At 37.2% G+C, this 15,750-nt stretch overlaps 1 protein-coding gene across 1 annotated transcript; it reads right to left on the bottom strand.

Moving 5' to 3' along the window:
- Positions 1–1,473: 1,473 nt before the first annotated feature.
- ormdl3 (ORMDL sphingolipid biosynthesis regulator 3) lies at positions 1,474–10,892 on the bottom strand. The gene is made up of 4 exons (XM_056470014.1): positions 10,606–10,892; positions 10,209–10,408; positions 5,632–5,783; positions 1,474–2,720 (listed from the first exon to the last, which is right to left on the bottom strand). The coding sequence occupies exons 2-4, from the start codon at positions 10,380–10,382 to the stop codon at positions 2,585–2,587; spliced, it is 462 nt and encodes a 153-aa protein (XP_056325989.1). The 5' UTR covers positions 10,383–10,408; positions 10,606–10,892; the 3' UTR covers positions 1,474–2,584.
- Between the last annotated feature and the right edge of the window lie 4,858 nt (positions 10,893–15,750).

Raw genomic sequence — 15,750 nt, 5'->3', positions numbered from 1 at the left:
AAAGATGGAAAAAAAAAAAAAGCATATTAACTCTTTATCAGAGGAAGAACCATATATGACATAACATTTCAAAAGTCTTGTAATAACCCCCAGTAACACTCCAGGGTTTTTCCCATGTGTATTATAATGAGTGTCCTAAAAAGGGTTCAGTGCAAAAAAAAAAAAAAAAAAAAAAAGTGTAAGAAAGCTGTTTCGTTTTAGAATGTATCGTTTGCTTTTTATTTGCTTTTTCTGAGCAACAAATTACCATCATGAATTTTAATTATGATATACAGAAAACACCAATTAAAATTTCATTTCAAAGATCGCTGTGCAGTGATTGGGTTTTAATTATGTTGATTATTCTTTTAGACCAGGGGTGCCCAAACTTGGTCCTGGAGGGCTGGTGTCCTGCAAAGTTTAGTTCCAACCTCTATCAAAAACATGGGCTAGCTGATCATGCTCTCACTAGGCTTTCTAGAAACATCCTTGCAGGTATGTCAAGGCAAGTTGAAGCTAAAATCTGCAGGACACTGACCCACCAGGATTGAGTTTGGACATCCCTGACACTTTAATAAATAGGTGTCAAACTCAATTCCTGGAGGGCCACAGCTCTGCACAGTTTAAGCTGCGGTCACAGTAGAGTTTGAGGGTCCGAAATTCTGTCGTACGGCGCTGCGAAAAGGGGCGGGATTAAACAATATGATTAGACATTTTAAAAAGGGAGCGATTGCTCCATATTTTAAACTTCTGTCAAGAGAGGTCATGTTTTGATCCTCGATTGGTCTCACACAGTCAAGTGATGCGATTTCGCAGGTCAGAGTTCACCAAGCTTGAATTTTGCAACGCAGTGAACTGCGAAACTTGACGCATGAACTTGCGTTTGCGGTCTGACGCGTTTGCGTGCGTATGAATGGAAGTTTATGGGGAGAAAAGTCCAGTGTGACCACAGCTTTAGTTCCAACTCTAATTAAACAGACCTGATCAAACTAATTGAGTCCTTTAGGCTTCTTTCGGGTGCTCATGTTGGGTTACTTTATTAATTTTGGACTCCTGCGAGAATGATTATTGCACCTCCCAATGGTGAATGCACTTATACTCATGACAAGTATTATTTGGTACTTCGGTCATTTATTTAGCTAATTTGGCAACCATCAAACATCATCAGGGAAACGTTGGAAATTTTCGCTTAGTAAAAAAAAAAGTTAAGGGTTCCATTTGGGACGACACTACATACATATACTGTACAATGCTGTTGAGTGTGTAAGTGCATGAGTACAAAGTGGATAAGAGCATAGTGTACTGTACAGTGTGCTATTTGGGATGCAGCTTATTAAACCTACAGGTAAGTGTGTTGGACCAGGGTTGGAACTAAACTGTGCAGGGCTGCAGCCCACCAGACACTGAGTTTGACACTCCAGCTTTAATACGTACAAGTTAAATAAAGATAATTTTGACATAAATAAATATCTGTTATGAATGATGATCAGACTATTTATTTTTTGGACATTTAATAAGCTTTCTTTTCTTTCACTATATTGACTACTGTATACTAGTGAATAACACAATAGGATGCCTTGTCTTTGACCCATATGCATTTGTAGGAGCAAGAGAGGATTTAAATTAATCATGCAATATTATTTACTAAACATTTACAGCCAAATTACTGGTAATTGTGCTATTATTCAACACCCAAAAGTGCTTATCCACACCCATTTTGTGCTTGACATGACTGTGACAATTGCTAGAGAAGGATGAATGCAGAAAACAGAACGAAACACAGTAGAAGGCAAAATTTCCTCCACTCATGTTCATTAATGTGGAATGCCAGAAGATGACATTATCCAAACATTTATTTCAAAGCATCATTAAATGCTGTGTTATTTAATGTTTGCACTGTCTATAAATCACCCACATAACTTTAAATTCCCATCTGCGCTTTAAAGGGTCGGTGCTCTAAATCTGACCCTAGAACACTGCAATTGGCATTTGCATATATCTCTTTAAAATATTTTTAACTATATATAAATTTCAACTAGCTCTGTTGTGAATGTAAAAATAGTTTTAAAACAAGGCCCCTGCAAAAGTTTGCAAAAGCACCGGGTGACATTGTTCAACTATGGGACTGAGGCCAGTCTTTTGCACCTGGGCTAAAAACAGCATTGTACACTTTCTTTAGAAACGCAGTAGCTTTCTTCTCTTCCTAAACCCCCAGTGCCAAACGTACTGCAGAGACGTGCTGACTCAGGCATCCAAAACAGTTAAGACGACATGATGAACCAGCCTGGATGATTCTAACCCATCTGAATCATTGCACCAATGCAGCATTTCTGCCAAAGTGACTGAAAGCAAACACTCAGGTCCAAATGACACAACACTGGTTCAACGCAGTCCTAAAATCTCCTGCATTCTGCTGGTGGTTCAACAAAAGTGCTTCTCTCTATTGAATGTTATACAAACAAAAAACACTGATACCATTGCAGATTATTCAGCCGATTCGACCGCAAAGCAGCAGAGCATGCCACAAAGCTCCTTTTTTTATTCCCACAGTCACGATGTGCCCTGCGTGTCAACACATCTTCTCGTGTTGAAGACCAAAGCCTCATCAGTACTTATTAATCCCGAAAAGACGGACCCCGTGGAACTGAGGAAGTTTGGGGATAAGCACAGTGAGCAGGGAAATGGTGTTGATGACGAAGTGGACCCTGTCATACTTTGTATAGAAACTGGTCAGGAAATACCTGCAGAGGAGAAAAACAAGGACAGGACCAAGTCAGACGTCAGATAGCAACATGAGATGCACAGAAGCAGAGGCTACAAAAACTGCTCAAGCAAGCACAGCACCAAACAGCATCTAATAACACAGGATGTGGCTTCTTCTTGTTTCTTCCTTGTACTTCCTTAAATGTTTATAGTAACGTGAACAATAATCTTTGTATGTATATACGTACAACAAAATTATATACAAATATTAACATACAATATGTAGACATTTTTAAAAATATATAGACGTGTGTGCATTTGCAGTACAGTACACACATATATTATGTAAATACAAACTTTAATTTGTGCGTACGATTAGTAATATAATGCAATAATACAAGTAATATATACACACATCAGCCACTTTATTAGGTACATCTTACTAGATGCCGCCTTTTGCCTTCAGAACTGCCTTAATCCTTCGTGGCATACAGTAGATTCAACAAGGTACTGGAAATATCCATATTTACATGATAGCATCAGGCAGTGGCTGCAGATTTGTCAGCTGCACATCCATGATGCGAATAATCCATTCCACCACCTCCCAAAGGTGCTCTATTGGATTGACCTCTGGTGTCTGTGGAGGCCATTTCAGTACAACTCATTGTCATGTTCAAAAAACAGCCTGAGATGATTCAAGCTTTATGACGTGTTTTCCTGCTGGAAGTAGCTATCAGAAGATGGGTACACCGTGGTCATAAAGGGATGGACATGGCCAGCAACAATACTCAGGTAGGCTTTAGCGTTGACACGATGCTCGGTTGGTACTAATGGGCCCAAAGTGTGCCAAGAAAATATCCCCCACACCATTACACCACCAACACCAGCCTGAACCATCGAGACGAGGCAGGATGGATCCATGCTTTCATGTTGTTGACACCAAATTCTGACCATGCGAATGTTGCACCAGAAATTAAGACTTATCAGACCAGACAACATATTTCTAATGTTCTATTGTCCAATTTTGGTGAGCCTGTGCGAATTGTAGCCTCAGTTGCCTGTTCTTAGCTGATAGGAGTGGCACCCGGTGTGGTCTTCTGCTGCTGTAGCCTATCCACCTCAAGGTTCGAAATGTTGTGCGTTCAGACATGCTCTTGGTTACCTCGGTTGTAACGAGTGGTTATTTGTTACGAGTTACTGTTGCCTTTCTATCAGCTAGAACCAGTCTGGCCATTCTCCTCTGACCTTTGGCATCAACAAGGCATTTGCGCCCACAGAATTGCCGCTCTGTAAACTCTAGAGATGGTTGTGCGTGAAAATCTCAGTAGAGCAGCAGTTTATGAAATACTCAGACCAGCCCATCTGGCACCAACAACCATACCACATTCAAAGTCACTTATATCACCGTTCTTCCCCCATTCTGATGCTTTGGTTTCAACTGCAGCAGATCGTCTTGACCATGTCTACATGCCTAAATGCACTGAGTTGCTGCCATGTGATTGGCTGATTCGAAATTTGCGTTACGAGCAGTGGGACAGGTGTACCTAATAAAATGGCCGGTGAGTATATATATAAATAAAAAAAAACATTTAGGCTGTGCAGGCTATTAGATAATCCATTAAACCAAGTTTAAGCTTTAATGTCTACATTAAAGTTTGTTAACTACAATTATTCTTAAGAATTAGAAAAAAAAAATAGATAAAGCATACTGTTGCCTCAATAATCAACTCTGAATTGAACTACAAATAAAAAAATAAGGCTAATATTGAAATATGAAAAAAAAAATTATGTTACGACTGCTGGAACTAAAATGAAAACTGAAAATAAAACGATGAATAAATACTTCAATACGCAATAAATACTAACAGTCTTGCTAGACCAACTAAGATCAACGTAAACTTTCCAAGATTAACAGTTCTTGAAAGTTACAGTTTTGAGTAGGTCTCACCCTACACTTTTTCTGTTAATATCCTCTGTCACCCTGAAATGCATCAGATACGCTGTTAGCATCTTTTCTACCTGACTTATTACAATAGCAGTAGGTAACTACTTCTAGAAATGATCAAATTACATGTTCAAGGTTTGAGAGGGCTTCATGGAATCAGTAAAGACTAGGGCTGCACAATATATCTAAAATTGATCATTATCACGATAAAAGTATAGGTAATATTCATGACAGAGAGGTGCAATAAATTACTTTTTTGCACTGAAATTAATATTCTTGGCTGAAACTCAAAATTCTGGATGCGCTTGCATGAAAACCAAGATGAAAATAAATATTATTTGTAATCGATATCTATTATATTTATTTTGCAAAACAAAAGCCAATAAAGCAACCACATTTTATTGATGATGAACCACATTTTTGTTTATTATAGGACATTGTATAGACCAAAAGTGGAGATGGAGAGACAAGGATGGGAAAGGATGGGATTGGGGAAGGCCAGCAAGCTGAGACTCGATCTCCGGATGCCCAAAATCCATGGTGTTGTATGTCGTTTTCTGTCATTTTAGAATATAAAAATTGCTTTACTCTAGGGAAATTTTGTAATGTAAGAAATATTGCATCCCAATACTCTACAGCAATATTGCATATTTTCTCAGTGTCGTGTAGCCATAGTAAAGACAGAGACAAACCTCCTCATTCCTCACTGTGGTCGCCAGAAATAACCTCACAATAGGAGAGGAGATGACACGCAAGGGAAGAAAAGAGTACAGCAAATGACCTGACTGACTGACTAACTAACTGACTGGCTGTTACTAAATCTGGCTCTCCTTGCCAGCAGACACCACAGGAAGTCAGCATCAGTGCCTCTTGCTCATGGCCATGCAGAGCAAGCAGTGAAAGCCTTCCCAGTGCGTGTGCAGAATACACGCAATAGCGACAAATCAGCATGAAGGACAGAATGAAGCTCTGAACGGCACAAAAGTAAAGTAAAACACTCTTACAGTATAATAGGGGTGATGGTGAGAAACTTTCGGGAGGCAGTGAACTGGACACCATAGTCCATCTGTTCCCAGTGTGTCAGAAGCCGGGCCTTGCCTTGGTCCGGAGTCTCAAACGGCGTTCCTTTAACCGTGTGGAGGAAGATATACATGCACTATGGCAGAAAGATAAATCACAGAACATCATGACCTTTGGTACAATTCTTCAAAGCTCTATCAGTAGATGTTGTGAAACTCTTAGGACAACAGCATGAGCTGATCTGTTTTTGGAGCAGGACGGCTAAGAAAGGCGATACAGGATGGCTCTGTAAGTCCACCACTGGCTGAAATTACAGAAGCTGGAGTCAGCAACTGAATGGGCCAAAATTCAGCAAAAAATGTTGCTGTTTCAGAGACCCTGTGGCTGGGGACGAATTATTTTAAGCCTTGGTATCTTAAGAAACTGAAACTGTGTATATTTAAACGTTGAAACCAACTCATTGGTTCTCCATTGGCAGATACTGACAAGAAAATGGATCGCAAGTCTGCTACAAGTCTCTGAAAGCAGGAAATAACAATGTTACTACTTTAATTAAGGCCTGTTCACACCAAGAACAGTATTTATAAGGATACATATGAGCAATTCCAGCGTTATGATGTGACATTTAGAGTAAAATCTCAAAACATAAATACATATAGATAGTATATGCTAAGATTATAATAAAACATTTGTTTATATTTTCCAAAACAGCTAACCACAGAGTTGTGGAAGCAGAAAAATATCAATCTGTAAACATTTTTTTATATTTTAAATGGGGAAAATAAACATGTGTTATGGATGTGACAAAAAAAAAGTCTGTGAGTTTACAGTACACAACATACTCTGTAGAAATTCTGTGAATTAAACTGTACAACCTGAAAGAAGCAATGCTAATCAAAAGGGTAAGTGTTGGCTGTCTATAGAACAAAAATGATTGATTTGATTTGATTTTACATTTTTGCATTAATAAGGAAAAAGCTTTGTTATGGGTGTGACTGGTGTGAAATTGCCACTTGTGTGACATTTGTAAATCAAATATAATTGTTTGAAAACATTGACAGAATCATTTTTGAGTCTTTTTAAAGCACTGTAAAATACAAGCCTACACAAAAACGAAGAAACCGTTTTGCTATTTTGGCGAATACGCAATTGTTTTTCTTGGCAAGGTTGACATCTGCATGGAATTGCTCATAACTAAAATAACAACTACATTAACATCCACGTCAACATATAATAACACTAATTTTATCGTTTAGCTTTGTCCTCTGTCACTTTACATAAATTTCTTAGGTGAAAAGAAAATAATCCGAACATGCCTATTGTTACAGAATTGAACCGATTATTAAAACATTACAGTTTTATAGAGTAGACAGATGCCAACACAGACAATCTGCTTTCTAGCAAACGGACTCTGTCTTACAGAAGTGCTAGAAGGAGCTAAGCACCCCCAGTTGAAGCTGTAATAATAGAATATTGGTGAGATTTGGCAAATGTTCTGGTGTGTATTTCTGCTTTCACACTGAAAAGTGTCAACGGTTTCTATTTACAACATGTTTTTTTGACATGTCTACCACAGACATTTCTGCCAATCTCTGAAATGCAAGGGCTAAAAAGAAGTTTTTGTTCACTGTTGAGCTTTGTGCATCACAAATGCTCTCATTTTACCAACAAAGTATGTTCACTACCGGTCAAAAGTTTGGGGTCAGTTTTTTTTTCTTTTTTATGTCTTTTGAAACATTATTACAAAAAAAATAGATTATTCTGTTCATCAAGGCGGCATTAATTAAATATAAAAAAAAGTTAAATTCCTTAATATTTAATAAAATGTTAAATAACTGCTTTCTTATTGTATGTACTGTAGTTTCAAATGAAATTATTACTCCAGGCATTATTGCTTTTATTACTATTACCATTAATAATAATAATAATAATAATAATATTAACAGTTACAGTATAATAATAATAACTAACATTAGAGTGATTTCTGAAGGATCATGTGACTCTGAAGACTGGAGTAATGAAGTTAAATGAATTAATGAATGAATTAATGAATTAAAAAATTTAATTAAATGATAAACTACTTTTAAACACTCATTTTATAGTGCAATAACATTTCACAATTTTACCATTTGTACTGTATTATTGATTAAATAAATGCATCCTTGGTGAGCAGGAGAAGCTTATTTAAAACATTTAAAAATCATACTGACCCCAAACTTTTGATCGATAGTGTATATAAGAGATTTATTAAGCTATTAATAGTGATGTTTCCATTCACCTATTTTTATGCGTATTTTGGATATGCGCATAAAAAAACGGTTGATGGAAACGCCATGATGCGCATAAACTTTGAAAATGCACACAAAAAGCGTATGCACATAACTGAGTAGGATAAACTTTTTATTCGATAAGAAAAGATGCGCATACACTATGATGGAAACCCTTTTAGCGCACAAATTTCAGTATGCGCAATAAAAAAGGTCATGTGATTTTGTTATAAGAGATCGTGTGATGATGAAAATGTGCGTAAATTGACAAATCAGCAGGCTGAGCACACTGTAAACCATCTGAACTGTTGTTTTGGTCATTCTAAAACACCTTACCGTTTAAGTATTAGTGTAACTATATTATTAATGACCTCCAGAATCAAGAGCATCTGTGCTCCGTGTCTGACGCTTTCAAACGCCACCGCGCGTTCACTGCATGTCAGGATTGCCTTCTGAGGCGCAAGTCATTTATTAGATAAAGAAAAGATTGATGCAGCTTCTCCTTCCACAGCAAATTCAGTTTTTACTGTTGATATTTGGCACCAGTTAATCAGGAAGTGACTATTTTGTTCGCTTTGATTCCTTGGATGGCTGCTTTATTCGCACGTCTTTAATGCGATTATCCAGTTTTACGTATAAAGTTTATTCGCATTTTTGGATGGAAACAGCTATTGAGTTTCACTTATTATAAAGAAACTGACTGCAACATACTGAAGTGAGCGACAGCTTTTACGTGATATTCAAGAGAGAACATTTCCTAATTTTTATAGTGTATACAATATATTTGAGTTAGAATAAGATGTGTGTTCTGAGTTCTGCTAAGAGGAACATGTGCCATGTACTGTACACACTGCAAGTTTTTAAGAGTGACATGCTCAAAGTAATGCAGGAAGGAACTGCTGTGACTGATGGTGATAACCACAGCAATACATGGGAGAAAAAATTGTCAAAATGACAAGACAGAAGCACATACAGTGATATTATTTTAGAAACTAGGTCTGCTTGCAAACTTGTTGCATAATGACTTTTTTTACAATGATGACTTTTGCACCAATTCACAAGTGACCGAATATTTGAACGGTACTGAATGATGCAAACTAGCAAATTAATATTGCATTTGTGTGTGCAGTTGTGTGCATAATGTTTTTATATATAAAAACATTTTGCTATGTCATTACATGACAGGACGCTTGTGCTGTTCAGGACTAAACACTGAGGCCATGGGTTAAAGGTAATGTTGTAAATATTATTAAATTTCTCGCACACACTGATTATCATTTTGCTTCTTAAAGGGACAGGTCACCCAAAAATGAAAATTTACTCAACCCTTACTCGCCCTCAAATTGTTCCAAACCCTTCTGGAGTTTCCCTTTTCTTTTGAACACAAAATAATATACATTTATAATAAAATAAAATAAGTTATTTTGAAAAATGTTAGAAACCTGTAACCATCGACTTCCATAGTAGAAAAACAAATCCTATGAAAGTCAATGGTTACAGATTTCCAGCATTCTTCAAAATAACTTATTTTGTGTTCAACAGAAAAAAATAAACTCTGGGATAAGTGGAGCTTGAGTAAATTCAGTTTTGGGGTGAACTATCCCTTTAAAACCTTATAAGAATCGCAACAATTTAGCTTCCTCTGTATACGTTTGACTCTCTACTAGTGCCAGTAGCTATTTACTAGCATTTTACAGATCATTAAAAACCATGGCTTCAACTAAAAAAATATTATTAATGTTCTGCTAAAGAACTAAGTTTCATACATGCTGGTTGGCTTGAAGCTCGATAAATTAAAGGGATAGTTCATCTCAAATTGAAAATTTACTCATCCTCAAGTGTTTCCAAACCAAATCACACACACACACACACACACACACACACACACACACACAAGATATTTCAAAGAAAGATAATACAAACAATAACCATCGATCTCCATAGTAGTAAAAGTAATTACTACAGAAATCAGTGGCTTTCAGCTTTCTTTAAAACATCTTCCTTTGTATTCAACAGAATAAAGTCGAAAAGAAGTGAACAGTGAGTAAATAAAGAGAGAATTTTCATTTTTTGGAAACTGTCCCTTTAAAAATATTCTTTTTGTTAATTAGATTTTTTTATTTTGTGTGTCTGTATGTGTCTGTATGCTATTGGGATACACTTTTATTACTTTTTTATATGACAAACAATTGTGAAACTATTTTGACCACCATTTAGCAAAAAAAACAGTGACCCAAACATCGATAGCAGTCTACGTAACATGTTGCTTTAACTCGACATTTAGCAGCTCTTACCATGTTGTGAATGAGGTTGGTGAGTGTCCAGACCACAGGCACACTGACGAAGGGTATGCTGAGCAATATGATGTGTAGCAGACCGATGCCCAACACATAGGAGAGCCAAATCCCCCTGCTGTTCATCACGCGTGTGTTCGGGTTCACTTCGCTGTGCGCCGTGCCCACGTTCATCCTCACTCACCACTATTGCGCACTTACTGTCAGACACAAAAAACACGTGAAAATCACATTTACTTGACTGACATTTACACGCACTGACTGTAACAAGTCATACAACAAAAACGCCACAAATGAAAGTCAGCATGCAAACTACAGAAACACAACACAACTTCTGAAAGTGTCAATCATTGTTGTTATTTAAAATGATGAGTGGGGCTAAGAACGAGTCACTTACTGTTCAGAATTGCGCAAGAGTCTTTACGAATCGGACAGAAAGTTGACAATAACTCCTTAGGGAGGAAATTATAACCTTATTCCTCACCCCTGTTGTAATTTCGTAAACGTTATCAGGATATCTTCCGCTCTGGAGCCTTTACGCAGTGTAGCCTTGCGGTTTTGCGCGCACGACACTTGACACGTCTGTTTATTTCATGATGTTTGCTTTCAAGCACTTTGTTCCCGTGCAAACAGATGGTGACAACACAGCAAGACTTCATCGTTTCACGTCATCATTTTTCAGAATTCACCTTTAGAAGGATGGAAATGCATTCATCGGGGTATGCGATGATTGGGCGGTGTGGGTCACGTGGAGTGTGTAGACCAATCAGCGTTCGATGCGTTGATAATTTGCTGAAAAGTCGCACGCCCCCCCTTCACGTCACAGAAAGTGCTAGTGAGGAGAGATTAGGCAATTATGCAAAAATACTGAGATTTATGGGTATAGTAGTTTATTTAAACGAAATATTGCACATACCGAAGTATTAGCCATGATTGTTTTGTAATAAGAAAGTCAACTGTGACACAATTTCACAATAACACTGGATACATCACAATGTGTTCATTTCATTAAAGGAGTTGTTCATTTTACAATGAATAATCTTAATTCAGTCATCATTTAGCTACTCTCCCTTGTGTGATGTTAAAACTGTATGACTTGTTTTATTCTGTGGAACAAAAATGAGAAGTTTAGAAGAATATTAGTGATTAACATTCACAGTAACCATTCACTTTAATTTTATGACAGCAAATGTAATGCTGAAAGGTGACTAATGCACTGTCCTTAACATTCTTCTCACCTTCTCCATTTGTGTTACACAGAAGTAGAAGAAAACTAAACCGGTTTAGACCTACCTGCAGATTAGTAAATAGCATAACCTTTATTTTGTTGTTGAAATATTTGAGAACTGAAAAAAAAAGTGTTCAACAGAGTGAAAAGCTCTAAACTAAAATATGTCATGCTGTACACAGTTTTCTCCCCAGTGTGGTCTGAAAATGGAAATAATGTGGGCATTTAATCGTCTTCTGACACAGTTTCAGTGTTTGTTTTTGTTTTGTTTTGTTTGTTTATTGAATAAACTAAATTGGCTGTAGTGTATTTGTGTTCCTGTAAGAGTGTATTGGTATTTCCTAGTACTGGGTTGCAGCTAGAAGGGCATCCGCTGTGTAAAACATATGCTGGATAAGTTGGCAGTTCATTCCGCTGTGGGGACCTTTGATGAATAAAGCAACTAAGCTGAAGGAAAATGGATGGATGAATGAATAAATTTTGTTTATTATTATTATAAATTAAAAATTCACTACAAAAATGAATTACGGACAATCTAAAGAAAATAACGCATCTATATATAACACTATTATATATGCATAATAAATACTTATTATGTATAAATGTGCATATATGTGCATGTGTGGTTATTTTTCAAATCAATTAATATAAATACAATTTTTATTATTTTTCAAATATTTCCAAAGTGATGTTTAACAGAGCAGTGAAATTTTTCACAGTATTTGCTCATTTTCTTTTGGAGAATGTTGTACTTCTCTTACTTTTGCTAAAATAAAATGTAATATTTGTAATATAAATGAATACCTTACATAAATAAAAATAAAAACCTCATTATTATTGGCCTGAAAAATATTAAACACAATACATAAATCAAATAAAAAAAAAACACAGCAAAGATTAGAGAAACAAATAAAATATTATTCATTAGTTTTCTTTTCGGCTTAGTCCCTTTATTAATCAGGGATCGACACAGTGGAATGAACCGCCAACTTATCCAGCATATGTTTTACACAGCGGACGCCCTTCCAGCTGCAACCCATTACTGGAAAACACCCATACACACTCATTCACACACATACACCATGGACAATTTTAGCTTACCCAATTCTATAGCGCATGTCTTTGGACTTGTGGGGGAAACTGGAGCACCCGGAGCAAACCCACGCGAACACGAGGAGAACATGCAAACTCCACACAGAAACGCCACTGACCCAGCTGAGGCTCGAACCAGCGAACTTCTTGCTGTGAGGTGAAAGCGCTACCCACTGTGCCACCGTGCTGCCCCACAAATAAAATATAAAGTACGAATCTATTTTGTCCACTGCTGTATTTTTTTTTTTTTTAATTTAAATATAATTAAAGTAGTGAGACACCAAAAGAATCAGTTTATGGTCTAATATAAAGACACTGTGGTTCTAGACTCTAAAGCATAGGTCTTAAACTCGATTCCTGGAGGGCCGAAGCTCTACACAGATTTGCTCCAACCCTAATCAAACACAGCTGATTCAACTAATCAAGGTGTTCAAGAGTACTAAAGACTATGAAGCAGGTGTGAGTTGGTGGTGGTTGGAGCTAAAATCTGCATAGCTGTGGCCTTCCAGCAATTGAGTTTGAGACTACTGATCAAGAGCTTTATCATAAACGTCACTAAGCTAAAATGACACAGGAATTCCTACCACTAAAAGCAAAAACTTAAAGGGCACCCATTTTACTCCTTTTTCAAGATTTAAGATAAGTCTTTTGTGTCTCCAGAATGTGTCTGTAAAGTTTCAGCTCAAAACACCCATTAGATTATTTATTATACCTTTCAAAATATTGGGATTTTATGCTTTGAACACATTGTAGCTGTTTTTGTTGCCTTTAATGCTGTTCTCCCTGTCCACCGTTCCCACGTGCCTGTCAGAGTGTGCCTCAATCTCTGCCTCGGCTGCGTCAGATAAACAGCACAGTGACAGACATGAAGGAAGCAGATCTCATGTAACGTTTGTGAGAAATACTTTAGTAAGAACTTTCCCAATGATTATTTGATGTATTTATTGTAGATGTGTCAATGAGAACGATGGGTCACACCCTCATTTAACTTTGCACTGTTTTTGCACACAGATATGACAGGATACACGTTAATATACACTGCTGTATGGATATCCATTATGTGAATGTACAAAATAAACCGGTTTTATGGTCCACAAACCGGGATTGAAGCATCTTCTTTTATAATTTTACTGATACGCGGCTGTGATGATAAAGTAAAGCTGAAGTAAATCGCTGTAATTCATTACAAACATGCTCTGTTTTTAAAAGTTTGATGTTGATCACAGTTGATGATGGTTGATGATTACAGAGAGCTGAACAGATCTATTAATCCCGGTTGCTTTGCGCACATCCTGTCTTGTCGATATGATTATATGTGTTACTATGGAGACATGTTAATATCCAGCTGTCAATCAAGTTGGTGGGCGGGGAAACCGCACTTCTACATCACATTGCGGTGGGTCTCAAAATGGAAGAGATTTCGATCGTATTTTACTGTCAGGAAATTTAAAAAATAGACTTATTGTGTTTCTATCACTCCAATTTGACAGTAGACACACTATACCTACACACAGTTCTGTCCAAACAGCTAACAAAAGATGATTTTCATCATAGGTGTCACGATCACCAGCGATATAACCACCAGAGATCGCTGGAAAACATTCACATTTACACGAACTACAAATCTGCTGGTTTATGGACTGTAGATCCCAGTCATGCAACACACACACTCACTTGCTTCAAGTCACCATTAATTAGATTCACACAGCTGAAGCTGCTCATGGACTGATTACTGAACTATTTATACAGCAAACAAACACACAGAAGTGGCTGAGTCTTGTTATCTGTTTTAGTGATATTGCTACGCGTTTTCCTTCTTGCTTTACCTTGTTTTGAACCTTTGCTTTGTTTTGTTTTATCATACCTGTATGCTGCCTGCCAACTCTGGATTGCCCGTATACATCTGTTTGTTCCTGTTTTGACCACTGCTTACCTGACCATTCTAATAAACCTGCATTTGGATGCGTACCCCTGTTGTCAGCGTCACTCCCCCAATCCCAATAGGTGCCCTTTAAATTATATTTAAAAATGTACTTTTAGTTATGTAGTCAGCTCATTATGGCTGTAGTCCAGGAATATTGCACATCTCATGACCTTTCCATCTACGTGTTTCATAAAGCTAATGCTTCAGCAATTGCTAAATGTGCTCTAGTAGGCTGTAAGCCCACGACAGGCCTCAAGAGGGAAACTACTTAGTCTGTAGGCCGAAGAAGTTAATTTACTGGGAACTTTCAGCTCTGCTACATAAACTCTCTCATATTGCCCTGTAGGAATTGAAACGTGAGCCATGTGTCTGAATGATGTGGGAGCGTTTTCACTGATAATTAAACCGTCGCAAACGCACACAACTTCAAAGCACTGTGGTCTTCCCACTCTTGCTCTAACAGTGCTCTCGGCGGGCGCTACTACGTTTTAAAAAGCTGTTAAATTATATCTTGGAGCACCGAACATGCTACTGTGATATTCTTTAACAATACATCCCTTTGGCCTGAAGATTTATGTTTCCCAGCGTGATGTGACTCCTTCTGTTAGATCCAAGGCTGTTGGAAGAAGGCTAACTTTAAAGATGGGATGAAGTATTTTATGCTATATATAGGATCACAGTAAGTTGTGCCTTTCTGTTGCCCTGCAGATCAAATATAGTTGTGATATTAATTGGGAACTTTATGCAGAGTAAATCGCAGGTTGCAGATGATAAATAGCATATTATGACATCATTCGATGTAGTGATATGAACTGTAATGTGTAAAGAAGATCTACCTGGAACTACTTAAGCTGTGTGTTTATCTGCAAATAACTGCATAGCATAGATTGATCATAAGACAATCAGAATGCTAGCATATTATGATATTTAGGAGATGGCACTCATCAAATTACTAATTATGAAAGGAATAATTGACAATGAGCTGTTGAATTATTAGAAAATAATGTACACCTGAAGTTGTGATGCCATTACACTTTGTCGTGCATTATTTTCAAATAATTCAATGGTCTGGCGGTAATTATTCTACATTGTTCAGTTGCTGTGTTTCCAACACAATCTCATGGCAATTCGTAACTTTTTGATTCAGTGGCTAATTCGTACGAATTCGTCCGATCTAATTCGAACAATTTAGTACGATTTACTCATCCGCCAGTGACGGTTGGGTTTAGGGGTGGGGTTAGGTGCCACGCCTTCTTTTTAAAATCTTACAATTTCGTACGACTGAACTGTATGAATTC

Source organism: Danio aesculapii, chromosome 12 (genome assembly GCF_903798145.1).
Source record: "Danio aesculapii chromosome 12, fDanAes4.1, whole genome shotgun sequence".
Classification (NCBI taxonomy): Eukaryota; Metazoa; Chordata; class Actinopteri; order Cypriniformes; family Danionidae; genus Danio; species Danio aesculapii.
This window is presented reverse-complemented; position numbering and strand designations above follow the sequence as displayed.

Bases quoted from the DNA above. Each gene is read 5' to 3' on its own strand.
- ormdl3 (XM_056470014.1), bottom strand. From the start codon at position 10,382: ATGAACGTGGGCACGGCGCACAGCGAAGTGAACCCGAACACACGCGTG. The intron at 5,784-10,208 runs GTAAGAGCTGCT...TTTCTGCCATAG, and splicing joins CCAACCTCATTCACAACATG to TGCATGTATATCTTCCTCCA. The intron at 2,721-5,631 runs GTAAGAGTGTTT...TCTCCTCTGCAG, and splicing joins ACCATCACCCCTATTATACT to GTATTTCCTGACCAGTTTCT.